The following is an 18232-nucleotide window of genomic DNA, read 5'->3' as shown; positions in this document are numbered from 1 at the left end:
ACCAACTTGCCCTCCAAAATACACCTCCGCTGTTTTCAATCAGGATCTCAGCGATCACTGCCTCATTGCCTGTATCTGCTATGGGTCCGCGGTCAAACGACCACCCCTCATCACTGTCAAACGCTCCCTAAAACACTTCTGTGAGCAGGCCTTTCTAATCGACCTGGCCCGGGTATCCTGGAAGGATAATGACCTCATCCCGTCAGTCGAGGATGCCTGGTCATTCTTTAAAAGTAATTTCCTCACCATCTTAGATAAGCATGCCCCATTCAAAAAATGCAGAACTAAGAACAGATATAGCTCTTGGTTCACTCCAGACCTGACTGCCCTTGACCAGCACAAAAACATCCTGTGGCGAACTGCAATAGCATCGAATAGTCCCCGTGATAGGCAACTGTTCAGGGAAGTCAGGAACCAATACACGCAGTCAGTCAGGAAAGCAAAGGCTAGCTTTTTCAAGCAGAAATTTGCATCCTGTAGCTCTAACTCCAAAAAGTTTTGGGACACTGTAAAGTCCATGGAGAATAAGAGCACCTCCTCCCAGCTGCCCACTGCACTGAGGCTAGGTAACACGGTCACCACCGATAAATCCATGATAATCGAAAATTTCAATAAGCATTTCTCAACGGCTGGCCATGCCTTCTTCCTGGCTACTCCAACCCCTGCCAACAGCTCCGCCCTCACCAACTTTAAACATCAGCTATGTGAGCAGCTAACCGATCGCTGCAGCTGTACATAGCCCATCTGTACATTGCCCACCCTATCTGCCTACCTCATCACCTTACTGTTTTTATTTTATTTACTTTTCTGCTCTTTTGCACACCTAACTGTATGTCATTAATGCACATCACATGCACATCATCATATGCTCATTTATCACTCCAGTGTTAATCTGCTAAATTGTAATTATTTGCTCCTATGGCCTATTTATTGCCTACCTCCTCATGCCTTTCGCACACACTGTATATAGACTTTCTTTTTTCTACTGTATCATTGACTTGTTTATTGTGTTATTGGCTTGTTTGTTTACTCCATGTGTAACGCTGTGTTGTTGTCTGTGTCACAATGCTTTGCTTTATCTTGGCCAGGTCGCAGTTGTAAATGAGAACTTGTTCTCAACTTGCCTACCTGGTTAAATAAAGGTGACATAAATAAAAAACATTTCCCACGGAGAAAAAAGGATCACTTGACTTGACCCTCAGAGCCTAACAGATTGTAGAGCTGTATAGAGAGGACTGAGAGTGGGGTTTAGGGTATTCAAAATAGGCCCTACTGTGTTGATGTAAGAGAAGGGGGGGCTTGTCCTGGGGTCTGTTTTTGTGTGCTCTATGAAATCCATCTCTTCAGCTCACTGGGATGGGATCTGACTGCTCACTGTGTTGGGTTCTGACTGCTCACTGGGCTGGGTTCTGACTGCTCACTGGGTTGGGTTCTGACCACTCACTGGGATGGGTTCTGACTGCTCACTGGGATGGGTTCTGACTGCTCACTGGGATGGGATCTGACTGCTCACTGTGTTGGGTTCTGACTGCTCACTGGGCTGGGTTCTGACTGCTCACTGGGATGGGTTCTAACCACTCACTGGGATGGGTTCTGACTGCTCACTGGGATGGGTTCTAACCACTCACTGGGATGGGTTCTGACTGCTCACTGGGATGGGTTCTGACTGTTCACTGGGTTGGGTTCTGACTGCTCACTGGGATGGGTTCTGACTGCTCACTGTGCTGGGTTCTAACCACTCACTGGGATGGGTTCTGACTGCTCACTGGGATGGGTTCTGACTGCTCACTGGGATGGGTTCTGACTGCTCACTGGGCTGGGTTCTAACCACTCACTGGGATGGGTTCTGACTGCTCACTGGGTTCGGTTCTGACTGCTCACTGGGCTGGGTTCTGACTGCTCACTGGGATGGGTTCTGACTGCTCACTGGGATGGGTTCTGACTGCTCACTGGGATGGGTTCTAACCACTCACTGGGATGGGTTCTGACTGCTCACTGGGATGGGTTCTGACTGCTCACTGGGCTGGGTTCTGACTGCTCACTGGGCTGGGTTCTGACTGCTCAAGGTGCTGGGTTCTGACTGCTCACTGGGTTGGGTTCTGACTGCTCACTGGGTTGGGTTCTGACTGCTCACTGGGCTGGGTTCTGACTGCTCACAGGGCTGGGTTCTGACTGCTCACAGGGTTGGGTTCTGACTGCTCACAGGGTTGGGTTCTGAGTGCTCACTGGGTTGGGTTCTGACTGCTCACTGGGCTGGGTTCTGACTGCTCACAGGGCTGGGTTCTGACTGCTCACAGGGTTGGGTTCTGACTGCTCACAGGGTTGGGTTCTGAGTACTCACTGGGCTGGGTTCTGACTGCTCACTGGGATGGGTTCTGACTGCTCACTGGGCTGGGTTCTAACCACTCACTGGGATGGGTTCTAACCACTCACTGGGATGGGTTCTGACTGCTCACTGGGATGGGTTCTGACTGTTCACTGGGTTGGGTTCTGACTGCTCACTGGGATGGGTTCTGACTGCTCACTGGGCTGGGTTCTAACCACTCACTGGGATGGGTTCTGACTGCTCACTGGGTTCGGTTCTGACTGCTCACTGGGCTGGGTTCTGACTGCTCACTGGGATGGGTTCTGACTGCTCACTGGGATGGGTTCTAACCACTCACTGGGATGGGTTCTGACTGCTCACTGGGATGGGTTCTAACCACTCACTGGGATGGGATCTGACTGCTCACTGGGCTGGGTTCTGACTGCTCACTGGGCTGGGTTCTGACTGCTCAAGGTGCTGGGTTCTGACTGCTCACTGGGTTGGGTTATGACTGCTCACTGGGTTGGGTTCTGACTGCTCACTGGGCTGGGTTCTGACTGCTCACTGGGCTGGGTTCTGACTGCTCACTGGGATGGGTTCTGACTGCTCACTGGGCTGGGTTCTAACCACTCACTGGGATGGGTTCTAACCACTCACTGGGATGGGTTCTGACTGTTCACTGGGTTGGGTTCTGACTGCTCACTGGGATGGGTTCTGACTGCTCACTGTGCTGGGTTCTAACCACTCACTGGGATGGGTTCTGACTGTTCACTGGGTTCGGTTCTGACTGCTCACTGGGATGGGTTCTGACTGCTCACTGGGATGGGTTCTGACTGCTCACTGGGATGGGTTCTAACCACTCACTGGGATGGGTTCTGACTGCTCACTGGGATGGGTTCTGACTGCTCACTGGGCTGGGTTCTGACTGCTCACTGGGCTGGGTTCTGACTGCTCAAGGTGCTGGGTTCTGACTGCTCACTGGGTTGGGTTCTGACTGCTCACTGGGCTGGGTTCTGACTGCTCACAGGGCTGGGTTCTGACTGCTCACAGGGTTGGGTTCTGACTGCTCACAGGGTTGGGTTCTGAGTGCTCACTGGGCTGGGTTCTGACTGCTCACTGGGATGAGTTCTGACTGCACACAGGGCTGGGTTCTGACTGCTAACTGGGTTGGGTTCTGACTACTCACTGGGCTGGGTTCTGACTACTCACTGGGCTGGGTTCTGACTGCTCACTGGGCTGGGTTCTGACTGCTCACTGGGCTGGGTTCTGACTGCTCACTGGGCTGGGCTCTGACTTTTTTTTTTCAAGTAATAGTACTCTAACTGTATGTCATTAAGCGTGATGACTTTTAAAGCTGTCTCTTTCTTCCTCTTGGTCCTTCTCAATTTCTCTCTCTATTTCCTGCTCTACTTCCAAGGAAGAGTGTTATATCACTGTCATCACAAGCTGGCTCATAGCCCTTTACCTCAGACAAGAAAAATTGCAATGAAATGTAAATCCCAACATGAACCCTGACCTTACAGTAGCCAAGACGTCTGTCTTCCACTGTATATAATATAGAGATAAAGTGGTGTGAGACCTGAGACCGGTGAAACGAAGACACTGTATACAGCTGGAGATGAAGGAGAAGATAGATGAATGAAGAGCCAGATTGAAAGGAAGTTATGTTGACGAAGATTATGTTTTCCGTCGTGCTCTCTCCTCTCTGTCAAGAAGATCTACTCATGTCTTCCATCTTCTCAACAAACGTTTGCTTGCTGCTTGCTTCCTCCGGTGGAAATAAAAAATCCACATGACATTGTTTTCATTAATAAGCCATTTTGGGTAACTTGGTGACAGCGAGAAAAGCTGAAAAAGTATCATCTCTGATACGCGTTTTAATTTAATCCAGAAGGGAATTACGTTTTCCCATAATGCTCTTAGTGTCCAGAGGAAGTGAGGAGAATTCATCTACACCATCACAAATCCGGTCTGTCTTTTGATTAGTTCCCATAGTTGTGTTTGCGGTCCTTTGATTTTGTTCATTGAGATGAATTTGTCTAGTCTGTGAATTATGGTTCCCACATGGTCTAATCAGGGTTTCACCACAGTGCTTAAAACGCTCTGCACAACTTCTACCAGAAATAAACAGCTGGGAAGGCATGTGGGTTGCAATTATTGATCTTTCTCAGCTCAGCACCTGTGGTAGATTTCTAAATCTGATCTCATGTACAGAAAAAAAATTAAGGGGGTCGAATTTGACTGGGAAGGGAATTCCCTACCCTGATGTGAGCATCGTACAGTCAATGGTCAGTCATCATCTGATGAAGAGTGATCTGCCAATCAGAGGGCTGCTGCCTGGCATCAGTATTCTAGATGCCATCTCCAGCCTTTATGCTGGAGATGGCATCTAGAATGATGTGTTTGTCTCGGGGTGTTGGTAGAAAACAAATAGATTCATTTACGTTTCCTCAGAATAGGACAATAAGGTATGCTTCTGTTCTTCTTGTTGGAAAGTCTTGTCTTAGTCAAGTACAATGGCAATAACCTTAAATAAGTGTTATTCAGTGTTGATCGGTGCTATTGTGTAAATGGCCTGACTTTAGTGTTACATTCAGTGCTACATAATGTTGACATCTAGTAAAAGGAAATCTATTTTGGTATTTGTTTCATTAGTCCATTGTTGATATAGTTCCAAAATGTTTTGCAAAGTCAGCAATCAAGTTTTCAAGACATACTGTACATCTCAAAATACAGAAATACAGTCGGTATGATGCATTTTGTATACCGGCCGTATTTCTGTATTTAAAGAAAATAAGTTAATATTGTTTTTCTGTGGAGTTTTCCTTTAATATACTTTGTATACAGTATGTCAATTTAAATGAGCAGGATGTAAATATCCATGTAACCTGCTACATGATTTCAACATCCAGTCTTCTGCACTGTAACGTGAATGATCATCTTCAATATAGCTACTACCGCTTATCTTCACACAAAACCTTCAGCCATCCATCCACCCCTTTCAATATGACTACTACCGCTTCTCCTCACACAAAACCTTCAGCCATCCATCCACCCCTTTCAATATGACTACTACCACTTCTCCTCACACAAAACCTTCAGCCATCCATCCACCCCTTTCAATATGACTACTACCACTTCTCCTCACACAAAACCTTCAGCCATCCATCCACCCCTTTCAATATGACTACTACCGCTTCTCCCCACACAAAACCTTCAGCCATCCATCCACCCCTTTCAATATGACTACTACCGCTTCTCCTCACACAAAACCTTCAGCCATCCATCCACCCCTTTCAATATGACTACTACCGCTTCTCTTCACACAAAACCTTCAGCCATCCATCCACCCCTTTCAATATGACTACTACCGCTTCTCCTCACACAAAACCTTCAGCCATCCATCCACCCCTTTCAATATGACTACTACCACTTCTCCCCACACAAAACCTTCAGCCATCCATCCACCCCTTTCAATATGACTACTACCACTTCTCTTCACACAAAACCTTCAGCCATCCATCCACCCCTTTCAATATGACTACTACCGCTTCTCTTCACACAAAACCTTCAGCCATCCATCCACCCCTTTCAATATGACTACTACCGCTTCTCCTCACACAAAACCTTCAGCCATCCATCCACCCCTTTCAATATGACTACTACCACTTCTCCCCACACAAAACCTTCAGCCATCCATCCACCCCTTTCAATATGACTACTACCACTTCTCTTCACACAAAACCTTCAGCCATCCATCCACCCCTTTCAATATGACTACTACCACTTCTCCCCACACAAAACCTTCAGCCATCCATCCACCCCTTTCAATATGACTACTACCGCTTCTCTTCACACAAAACCTTCAGCCATCCATCCACCCCTTTCAATATGACTACTACCACTTCTCCTCACACAAAACCTTCAGCCATCCATCCACCCCTTTCAATATGACTACTACCGCTTCTCCTCACACAAAACCTTCAGCCATCCATCCACCCCTTCCACCCACCCTCACGCAGACTGAGCAATGTCAATCAAACTCAGTGACAGACAGCTCTACTGTTTACCTACAGCCCCTACAGTGTAAAATATCTGCTTGCCTTTCGGGACAAGGCTCTGTTTACAGTGAGCAATTATCATTCTGACATGACATCACGAGACCTCCATGGCTATGTTTGTTTCTGTACGAGATACTTAAGGTGCTGGAGTCCAGGTGTCATGGCCTAGAGATATTCCAAGGGAAAATTCTATAGTTTTCTTGGATCAGAGGCATCAGCGGTAGCCTGTTTTCAATAGCACCTTAGAGGCTGCTGCCTATATACATAGACTTGAAATCACTGGCCACTTTAATAATGGAACACTAGTCAATTTAATAATAATTTGTACATATTTTGCATTACTCATCTTATTTGTATATAATGTATTCTATTCTATTCTACTGTATTTTAGTCAATGCCGCTCCAACATTGCTAGTCCAAATATTTATATATTTTTAATTCCATTCCTTTACTTTAGATTTGTGTGTATTGTTGTGAAATTGTTAGAAATTACTCACTAGATATTACTACACTGTTGGAGCTAGAAACACAAGCATTTCGCTACACCTGCAATAACATCTGCTAAACATGTGTATGTGACCAATACAATTTGACTTGATTTGATTTGAATATCAAGACAAGACGAACACCCTCTCTGGCATGCTATCTCTGTATTCTTCTTGCACAAGGTGGTTACAAAGTCAGCATCAAAATGGCCGCCTTCCGGCTAATTATAGCTGTGATGCTCTTGGTACCGTTGGGTGAAAGTCTCAAACCCACGCATGTCCTGTTTCTGATGAAACTCCCATCTATCGCTTCGAGTTTGTGTAACTTGGCTGATGTTTATGTTTTAACCAGCATGAAGTCTTTCTGCTGCACTTCAGGTCACAGGCAAAAAACTACAGTTTTTTCGGAAATGTCTGTTGTAGCCAGTAAATATAATGTGCTGTCCAAGCATGCTATTAATGGCATGTGTTTGCCTTGCTGTGTTTGTTTCCAGGGCTCCATGATGGTTTCAACATTGACACCAAGAACCACAGGATCATCAAAGGTCCCAAGCAGGCCCAATTTGGATACACTGTGCAGCAGCACGTTGCCGGGGGACAAAAGTGGTAAGACGATTATTTACATTTTATACAACGGGTGGGTCAAATCCTGAATGCTGATTGGTTAAAACCGCATTCCAGCCGATGTCTATTCCACAAGTTAATACCGGCTAAATATATGACGTTAAAATGCCTATTTACTCTGTTCCATCTGACTGCGCAATCCACTGTCTCATCAGCCCAGCCACGCAATTTATAAACTTGATCTCCACCATAAAAAGCATCTAGAGCTCACATTTCTTTTAGACTGACGTTTTGTATAAACCTTGCTGCCTGTCTCTCCAAAATTTGCAACATTGTTTCAATATTCAAATTGGATCTCCAGCTGTACCATAGTAATGAACGTGTCAGTAGTCGGGATGAGACAGACAGGCAGGCAATGTTTCTCAGCCAGTCGAAATCATGAATCAGCTAGCATCATTTGTATGGATATATACAAAGGAATGTCAACTGAAAAAAGATCCAACAAACTGAAGTGTAACTAGTTTGCTGTCTTTCCAGCTTCAGTTTGAAGTGATTGTGTTAGCTGTGTTGTTAGCTTGCTCCTCTACCACATTATCACTTAAATGTGTGTTTCTCATTTACTTGATGTACTTTGTCACTTCACTGACTTTCAACTGCTTTGAGGTGAGGTACTGTAAGCATGCTTTAAGGACTCTGCTAACAGGGGTCTTGCCACAGCTTTTAATTTACACTGTGATGTGAAATGCTAAGCCAAACATAGCTAAATATACAAACACAACTCTTGGGTTGCTGACTCTCCAGGTCCATATAGTACTGTCTCAGAATCTAAAAGACGAGGTGAATTTCAAACAATCCCCAAAGTGACTACTGAGAGAATCTGTTTGGGTGCATTGTTTTAACTATTCGGAGGTAACAACCTCCTCACGTTGCAGAGAGCGATGGTTAAAGTCAGGTAAAAGATGAAGCAGATTTACTGTTCAACGTCTCCCAGTGCTGACACACACAGCATTGTTACTGTCTGTCTCGGGTCTCTGGAGCCAGACAGGGAGATGTATCCGTTTCACTGCCAGGAAAGACAGCGAGCCATTTCTCCTGTAGTGTGGATTTGCCTGTCATGATTTGTGCCTTGCAACACAAATTTAGCTCCTGAGTCGGACTTTCACATTCATCATATTACCTCATAGCAGACACTGACTGGTTCTAAACACGTTTAGGCCAACTGGCACTGCGGTGATTGGGATTCATCGCTGGCATACTTTGTACGTCTGCTGGCCAGGGCTACACTGGAGCGACGCCCAGTTCCAGCTGTGTGTGCTGATGTGCGCGCACACACACACGCACACGCACACGCACACACACACACACACACACACACCGCACACGCACACGCACACACACACACATTTATCCACATTCTTTCATTGAATTTAGACTTGGGAAACCAGGTACGTTCTCCTGTATCATCATGTGGTTTATTACCAATGTGTAAATACATAGAGTCAGTGGGAAGGTGTACAACATAGCTAAATAAACAAACAAAAATACTCAAATAAATAAATAAATAATAACAAAATAAAATATTGTCTACAAATAAGGCATAACTTAAGCTATTAGGTCTTCTAATAGTTCTAATTCAATAATCAATTTCAGGAGTCTTTTTGCCCCTTATACATTTCAATGTCTCTAAGTAATTTAGTCATTCTTTTAGAAAAACAATAAGCAAAGGCTGTGTTTTTATGCATTTACTTTTATGAATATAAAATGTACCAAAAATAAGTAGAACATTCAATAGAAAATTCTATGTTCTTATCTTCCATTATTATACAGAAAGTTACGTTATATCTATTAAACTGGGTTATTGGAAAGATTTTTGTTTCTAACCAGACATACATGTTTTTTTTATACCGGCTGCATTTCTGTATTTTCTAAGTGATATATCTTAAACACTTGATTGCTGACATTCATTTTTTGGGGGGGGATGTGTTGCTGTTAACACAAATTAAAACCAAATGGTCTGTTATTTACATGTCTGAGTCACAAACACATTTCCCTTCTTTAAACACATTCCCCTTGTCTAACACATTCCCCTTGTTTAAATACATTCCCCTTGTCTAACACATTCCCCTTGCTTAAATACATTCCCCTTGTCTAACACATTCCCCTTGCTTAAATACATTCCCCTTGTCTAACACATTCCCCTTGTCTAACACATTCCCCTTGTTTAAATACATTCCCCTTGTCTAACACATTCCCCTTGTTTAAATACATTCCCCTTGTCTAACACATTCCCCTTGCTTAAATACATTCCCCTTGTCTAACACATTCCCCTTGTCTAACACATTCCCCTTGTTTAAATACATTCCCCTTCTCTAACACATCCCCCTTGTTTAAATACATTCCCCTTGTCTAACACATTCCCCTTGTCTAATACATTCCCCTTGTCTAATACATTCCCCTTGTCTAATACATTCCCCTTGTTTAAATACATTCCCCTTGTTTAAATACATTCCCCTTGTCTAACACATTCCCCTTGTCTAATACATTCCCCTTGTCTAATACATTCCCCTTGTCTAATACATTCCCCTTGTTTAAATACATTCCCCTTGTTTAAATACATTCCCCTTGTCTAACACATTCCCCTTGTTTAAATACATTCCCCTTGTTTAAATACAGAACATGTTCATTTCCAGTATTAATTTTACAGGACTGTTGTTGGTTAAATCTTTATTTATCTATATTTGTGTGTATATATTGTGTGCAGTTTACCTGCACACAATATTTGATACAGTATTATGTATGATTGTAGAATCCAAAAAGCTTTTTAAAAGCTTAACTTTGCAAAAGCGAAAAGGACAGACATTATTTGCAATAAGGATCACGTGACATCACTGAGTACAGATTTCTCAATACAGTGACACCAGTGTGTATACAGCCCCATGGTGAGATGGATATGGTATTTTATGTCTCTGCATGACAACTCACCCATGCTCTCTTGCCGTGTGTGTGTGTGTGTGTGTGTGTGTGTGTGTGTGTGTGTGTGTGTGTGTGTGTGTGTGTGTGTGTGTGTGCGCTGTAACGAGACAGGAGCGGGAGCAGTGCATGTTACCATGGTGCTAGTTGGAGCTACAAGATGAAGAAGAGCGATTGCAGTTGACAAGCGCAGTATAGTAGAGCATATGTTTCACTGGATTGGACTTTAATCAGATGCTCTGATAGAGAATGAAATGGCAGGCCAACCATGTCAGACAAGATTCACAATATGAAGTAGACATTCTTAGTCGACATGATCGACATGCTAACTTAGACTTATGCTTGGGACACTGTCAGGCACAAAACCCACAGAAACACTGAAAATCCAGTGTATTTATGGCGTAGAACGCTGCTCAGTCTACCATGCCTACTTGTCCCATAGAAAAAGGTCTCATGAGGTTGACATGTGAGGAATATGGCTCTCAAGAGAGGACTCACACGTCTGAGGTAACTGTGCGCTGAGACAGATAAACACAGACATTTTGGAATGAGGCACAACAACTTTGGCTGTGTTCTTCATAAACAACATGGCTCCAGGAGTAATACAGTTTGGAATGGGATTCATGGACGTCCTTCCAGGGTTTACAGCATTTCATATTCCAATGCAAGTCCATTACAAGTATAATGCTGTGAAACTATATTCAAAATGACTTTTTGTTAAACTGAGGAAACTTTTGTTGGGATTATCTAGAAAAGACATGGTTTATCCTTCGCTCGGGGGCTACGCTAAAACATCAGCGATTGTTCCACAGTAACCACACATTAGTTACACGTTAATAAAGGCTGAATAACACTGTAATAACACGTTAATTAAGGCTCAATTACACTGTAATAACATGTTAAAAGGTTGGATAACACTGTAATGACACGTTAATAAAGGCTGGATAACACTCTAATAACACGTTAATAAAGGCTGGATAACACTGTAATAACACATTAATAAAGGCTGGATTACAGTGTAATAACACGTTAATAAAGGATGATAACACTAATAACATGTTAATTAAGGCTCAATTACACTGTAATAACATGTTAAAAGGTTGGATAACACTGTAATAACACGTTAATAAAGGCTGGATAACACTCTAATAACACGTTAATAAAGGCTGGATAACACTGTAATAACACGTTAATAAAGGCTGGATTACAGTGTAATAACACGTTAATAAAGGCTGAATAACACTGTAATAACACGTTAATTAAGGCTCAATTACACTGTAATAACATGTTAAAAGGTTGGATAACACTGTAATAACACGTTAATAAAGGCTGGATAACACTAATAACACATTAATAAAGGCTGGATAACACTGTAATAACACGTTAATAAAGGCTGGATTACAGTGTAATAACACGTTAATAAAGGCTGGATAACACTGTAATAACATGTTAAAAAAGGTTGGATAACACTAATAACACGTTAATAAGGCTGGATAACACTGTAATAACACATTAATTAAGGCTGGATTACACTGTAATAACACATTAATAAAGGCTGGATAACACTGTAATAACATGTTAATAAAGGCTGGATAACACTGTAATAACACATTAATAAAGGCTGGATTACACTGTAATAACACATTAATAAAGGCTGGATAACACTGTAATTACACGGTTAATAAAGTCTGGATTACACTGTAATAACATGGTTAATAAAGGCTGGATTACACTGTAATAACATGTTAATAAAGGCTGAATTACACTGTAATAATGTTAATAAAGGCTGAATTACACTGTAATAACATGTTAATAAAGGCTGGATAACACTGTAATAACACGGTTAATAAAGGCTGATAACACTGTAATAACACGGTTAATAAAGGCTGGATTACACTGTAATAACACATTAATAAAGGCTGGATTACAGTGTAATAACACATTAATAAAGGCTGGATTACACTGTAATAACACATTGATACATGCTGAATAACACTGTAATAACAAACTCTAACCACTATGACCCACTTCCCTACTATAGAGACTCTCTTAAGGCTCGCACACGTCACACCAAATCTGTCTCTAATGTTCGTCTGCCGATCGTTCAGCATGCTGTTTTAGGTACCACCTGCTGGAGACATCTAACTGCTAAATTTGTCACGGGATTCTACATGTAAAATCTGTGAGCACTCTGTTTACAAATTACCTTCAGAGGTGCTAAGAACTGTCGGCCAGCAAACGCTATTGGTGCGTCTGAGCCCTTAGGGCCCGGTAGCAGCTCCCAGGCCGGCCCACAGCCGACCCAGTCAGTTACTGATTTCAGGAGCATAGCGGGGGAGTGTTTTAATGGTGATGGTTGGAGGGAAGTTGGCAACACTAGCTAGTCAGCTGTGGTTTGTGTAGCAAAGGAGTCCAAGGGTATGAAGGGAGTGTGTGAGCTTCTCCCTGCTTCATCGTGAGGCGAAAGACAGAAGTCTTCCATCTGTTCAATCTTCAGGACCCTGAAGACTGCTTTCACATCATCTTAGTGTGTCAGCCAGGGTGACGGACCAGAATTGAACCTCACAACTGTTGCCAGCATAGTTAATCAATAAAATGGTGGCAGCATTGCTCAGGTTTGATTTGAGTAATTTCACATGTATCTTGAGGAAACGTTTGCTGTCACTGTTCTTTGTATTTCCTAGCCCATGAGACACAAATATGACTAGCTAACACTGGATGTCTACAAACTTCTACAATGATTGACCTACATCACTACACACCGTTAGAGACACAGCTGTTACCTTGTGTGAGACACTGACCTCAGTGCAATATTTGCAATATACAGTGCTTGATGATTTAATATAGAGTCATCTTTTTAAAGGATTGTAACATTGTATCCAATTGTTTTTCTTCTTCTTCTTCTTCATGGTGGTTGGCAATCACTCTTGGTTTCAGTAACGTCCACTAGATTATATAGTGTTGGGTTGACGTCCACTAGATTATATAGTGTTGGGTTGACGTCCACTAGATTATATAGTGTTGGGTTGACGTCCACTAGATTATATAGTGTTGGGTTGACGTCCACTAGATTATATAGTGTTGGGTTGACGTCCACTAGACTATATAGTGTTGGGTTGACGTCCACTAGACTATATAGTGTTGGGTTGACGTCCACTAGACTATATAGTGTTGGGTTGACGTCCACTATACTATATAGTGTTGGGTTGACGTCCACTAGACTATATAGTGTTGGGTTGACATCCACTAGAGTACTTTTGGGTGTCAGGGAAAATGTATGGAGTAGAAAGTACATTCTTTTCTTTATGAATGCAGTGAAGTAAAAGTTGCCAAAAATATCAATAGTAAAGTACAGATACTCCCAAAAATGACTTAAGTACTGCTTTAAAGTATTTTTACTTAAGTACTTCACACCACTGGGAAGAGCTTCAGATGGATAATGATGACTAGACCTCCACTAGAAGAATAGTGTTGGGTAGACAGCCACTAGATGGATAGTGTTGGGTAGACCTCCACTTGATGGATAATGTTGACTAGACCGCCACTAGAAGAATAGTGTTGGGTAGACATCCAGTAGATAGATAGTGTTGGGTAGACGTCCACTGGATGGATAGTGTTGGGTAGACATCCACTAGATGGATAGTGTTGGGTAGACATCCACTAGATGGATAATGTTGACTAGACCTCCACTAGAAGAATAGTGTTGGGTAGACATCCACTAGATGGATAATGTTGGGTAGACGTCCAGTAGATAGATAGTGTTGGGTAGACGTCCAGTAGATATATTGTGTTGGGTAGACATCCAGTAGATATATAGTGTTGGGTAAACCTCCACTAGATGGATAGTGTTGGGTAGACATCCACTAGATGGATAATGTTGGGTAGACATCCACTAGATGGATAGTGTTAGGTAGACGTCCACTAGATGGATAGTGTTGGGTAAACGTCCACTAGATGGATAGTGTTGGGTAGACGTCCACTAGATGGATAGTGTTGGGTAGACGTCCACTAGATGGATAGTGTTGGGTAGACATCCACTAGATGGATAATGTTGGGTAGACATCCACTAGATGGATAGTGTTGGGTAGACCTCCACTGGATGGCTAGTGTTGGGTAGACCTCCACTAGATGGTTAGTGTTGGGTAGACCTCCACTAGATGGATAATGTTGGGTAGACGTCCACTAGATGGATAGTGTTGGGTAGACATCACTAGATATATAGTGTTGGGTAGACGTCCAGTACATATATAGTGTTAGGTAGACCTCCACTAGATGTATAATGTTGGGTAGACATCCACTAGATGGATAGTGTTGGGTAGACCTCCACTAGATGGATAATGTTGGGTAGACGTCCAGTAGATAGATAGTGTTGGGTAGACATCCAGTAGATATATAGTGTTGGGTAAACCTCCACTAGATGGAGTGTTGGGTAGACGTCCACTAGATGGATAGTGTTGGGTAAACGTCCACTAGATAGATAGTGTTGGGTAGACCTCCACTAGATGGATAGTGTTGGGTAGACGTCCACTAGATGGATAATGTTGGGTAGACATCCACTAGATGGATAATGTTGGGTAGACGTCCACTAGATGAATAGTGTTGGGTAGACGTCCACCAGATGGATAGTGTTGGGTAGACGTCCACCAGATGGATAGTGTTGGGTACACATCCACCAGATGGATAGTGTTGGGTACACATCCACCGGATGGTTAGTGTTGGGTAGACCTCCACTAGATGGATAGTGTTGGGTAGACATCCACTAGATGGATAGTGTTGGGTAGACATCCACCAGATGGATAGTGTTGGGTACACATCAACTGGATGGTTAGTGTTGGGTAGACTTATCAGAGATGCGTGCCACTCAGGAATCCACTCTCTGGTCACTAGGCAGTGGGTAAGCTGGCCTGTGTTTAGTCCAAGACCCCCAGCACCTGGACCACTGCCCCAGATATCAATCAGCTGAAACCTGAATGCAGTAGCATGCCTGTGATGTGGGAAGCAGAACCCCAGCACCTGGACCACTGCCCCAGATATCAATCAACTGAAACCTGAACGCAGTAGCATGCCTGTGATGTGGGAAGTAGACCCCCAGTTAACACAGCTCGCATTGTGTAAATGTCACGGGTCGTAGTCTTGGCCTTTTTTCAAGGAGTGATGAATGAGTCTGTGATGCCAGGAATTCAGCGGGTAGTGAAGGTTTGAAAAGGGGTACTGAAGTTGAGTTTTTTCAATGTTGACATGTGTCTTTGATGTAGCAGACAGCTCCCCGTTAGAGAACCGTGTGTGTTCACCAATGTCATGACACTTTTGTGGAATGCTGTGGCACCGTGGGTGACCTAAGAGGTGAGACTTTCACTGTTCTTATAGGTGTCACTGTGTACATTGTCTGGTATTTGTGTCTGTCTATGTGTCTGGCTGTCTGTCTGTCTATGTCTGTCTGTCTGTTTGGCAAACAAGAAAGTAAAAAATATAATTGACATTTGAAGGATGCCTCAACACTTTAGTGTCCGTTCACTGTAAGGTTAAAAAGACTTGTGGAAAGAGACGGTCCCACTTTATGTGGATAGTCCCATATAGATACTCCACAGATGGTCACACTATCAACAAACTATCTGTTGATGATGAGCAACTGCTTGGACTTGGTTAGAAAGAGTTGATATTGTAAAATATCCTCCGTGTTATATCACCTTCTCAAGAAACAATAGACTGAAGAAACCCTGAACTCAGCAGATGTGCTATGAAGATTCCCAAGATACTGTAAGAAGTAAAGCTTTTTTCCACAGAAACTCCACAGAAAACCCATTGTTCCACAGACACTTTATTACATTGTCCCAAGATGGGTTCTTGCTCAAGCCAGTCTACTGACATATACTGTAGAGGTCAGGTAGTGCTATTTTCTACTGTTAGTCCTCAGGAAGGCAATCTGAACTTTCTGGGTCATAAAACGCTCGTTTATAGTCATTTTCAAGCTGAGTGAGACTGTGATGTTGTTCCTATCCAAATACCAAGCTGAGCTTTCAAGAAAATCAGACAGCTCTTTGTAAGACGGGAAAAAGTCGGCAGAGCTTTGGTATTTGGCACAGAGGCTTATGGGCAATGTCAGTAATTGTTACAATTTAAATTCCTTTGAATGCTCCCCCAAATTGAAAGTCCTTGAGGGGAAACCATCATGTTGCAAATCACATGATTTGGAAAACAATGTAGCTGAAAGCTTATAATGACTCTCCATAATTCAATATCTAGTTAAAATACACTGTTAACATGGGGTTGCCATTTCAAGAATGCCTGTTTGTCCCACGTGTCCGTCCAGGACTGTTTGAAGAGTAGCCCCATGTGAGAGCGCTGTGGGGATAAATGGGCACACGTACCGGTTTCTCCTCCACACCTCCATACCTCCCACTGTCTCTTCTTTCTGTTTGTTTTCCTGCCATGGCACCGGGTCGCTCCAGCTGAGACTTGACATTTCACCTTGGCGTGGTCACGAGTCACGCAACACTTGGAGACACAGGGAGTCTAAGAAGTTCTTCAGCTTTTCCTCAGGCGCTCCTCAGCCGTTCTTCAGCCAATTCACAGCCAATCCTCAGTGGTTCAGTTGAAATACTGTTGCCTGTTATCTGAACCTTCAGCTTTCATTGAAAGTTGAACCTGATGTTGTTGAAGCTGAAGGACAAAGCTAAAGACTTAATTAACAAGCATGAGTATACTGTATAGTTTTTGACACCCGCATTGTGTGAACGCTATGGACCTTCTACTATATTCTACGTTGAGCAAGCTTTTTAGTCCAGGACTATGCTTAATCTGGTTCCGGCAAACCTACAAATCTTATGTCCTCTTTGCTTAAAGTTGGTCTGGACGTCTTGGTTGAAAGATGCTAATCTTACCGCAGAGTTATTAGGTTATGTAATGACTTGACAGAGCTCTTATGAAACATAGAGTGCAAGTTGCTGAGTACTTTGGGGATTGGCAAATTTGGGCCAAAACCGTTCTGATCCTGTCTACGTACACACATGGAATGTGATGAGAGAGCAATGTCATTGAAGTTGCACAGAGTCTCATGTTAAGGGCAGAGGTATGGTTTCATAGCATAAATACCTCTCCTTCCTCCACCAAATGTGAAAGACATTAGCTCATTCATGCTTCGGATTTGGTATGGCGCTTCCACAAACCCCAAATCCTGCATTCCTCAATTTATTTATTTTATTTATTTCACAAGTTAGGCTAGTTGAGAACAAGTTCTCATTTACAACTGCGGCCTGGCCAAGATAAAGCAAAGCAGTGTGACACAAACAACAGAGTTACACATGGAATAAACAAAAGTAGTCAATAACACAGTAGAAAAGTCTATATACAGTGTGTGCAAATGAGGTAGGATTAGGGAGGTAAGGCAATAAATAGGCCATAGTGGCGAAATAATTACAATTTAGCAATTAAACACTAGAGTGATAGATGTGCAGAAGATGAATGTGCAAGTAGAGATACTGGGGTGCAAAGGAGCAAAAATAAATAAATAAATAACAGTATGGAGATGAGGTAGTTGGATGGGCTATTTACAGATGGGCTATGTACAGGTGCAGTGATCTGTGAGCTGCTCTGACAGCTGGTGCTTAAAGTTAGTGAGGGATATATGAGTCTCCAGCTTCAGTGATTTTTGTAGTTTGTTCCAGACATTGGAAGCAGAGAACTGAAAGGAAAGGCGGCCAAAGGAGAAATTGGCTTTGGGGGTGACCAGTGAAATATACTTGCTGGAGCGCGTGCTACGGGTGGATGCTGTTATGGTAACCAGTGAGCTGAGATAAGGCGGGGCTCAATAACTGAGAGAATACGTCCGGGCGTCCATTTAGGGTCAG

At 43.1% G+C, this 18232-nt stretch overlaps 1 protein-coding gene across 1 annotated transcript in view; it reads left to right on the top strand.

Moving 5' to 3' along the window:
- The window catches only part of LOC106591088 (integrin alpha-11), a 215535-nt gene that overhangs the window by 15741 nt on the left and 181562 nt on the right, over window positions 1–18232 (top strand). The window contains exon 2 of the mRNA XM_082957948.1: window positions 7346–7457. Coding sequence (XP_082814074.1) covers window positions 7346–7457 — 112 coding nt within the window. The remainder of the gene's footprint in view (window positions 1–7345; window positions 7458–18232) is intronic.

The sequence above is a fragment of the Salmo salar genome, chromosome 11, assembly GCF_965601325.2.
Source record: "Salmo salar chromosome 11, fSalSal1, whole genome shotgun sequence".
NCBI lineage: Eukaryota > Metazoa > Chordata > Actinopteri > Salmoniformes > Salmonidae > Salmo > Salmo salar.
This window is presented reverse-complemented; position numbering and strand designations above follow the sequence as displayed.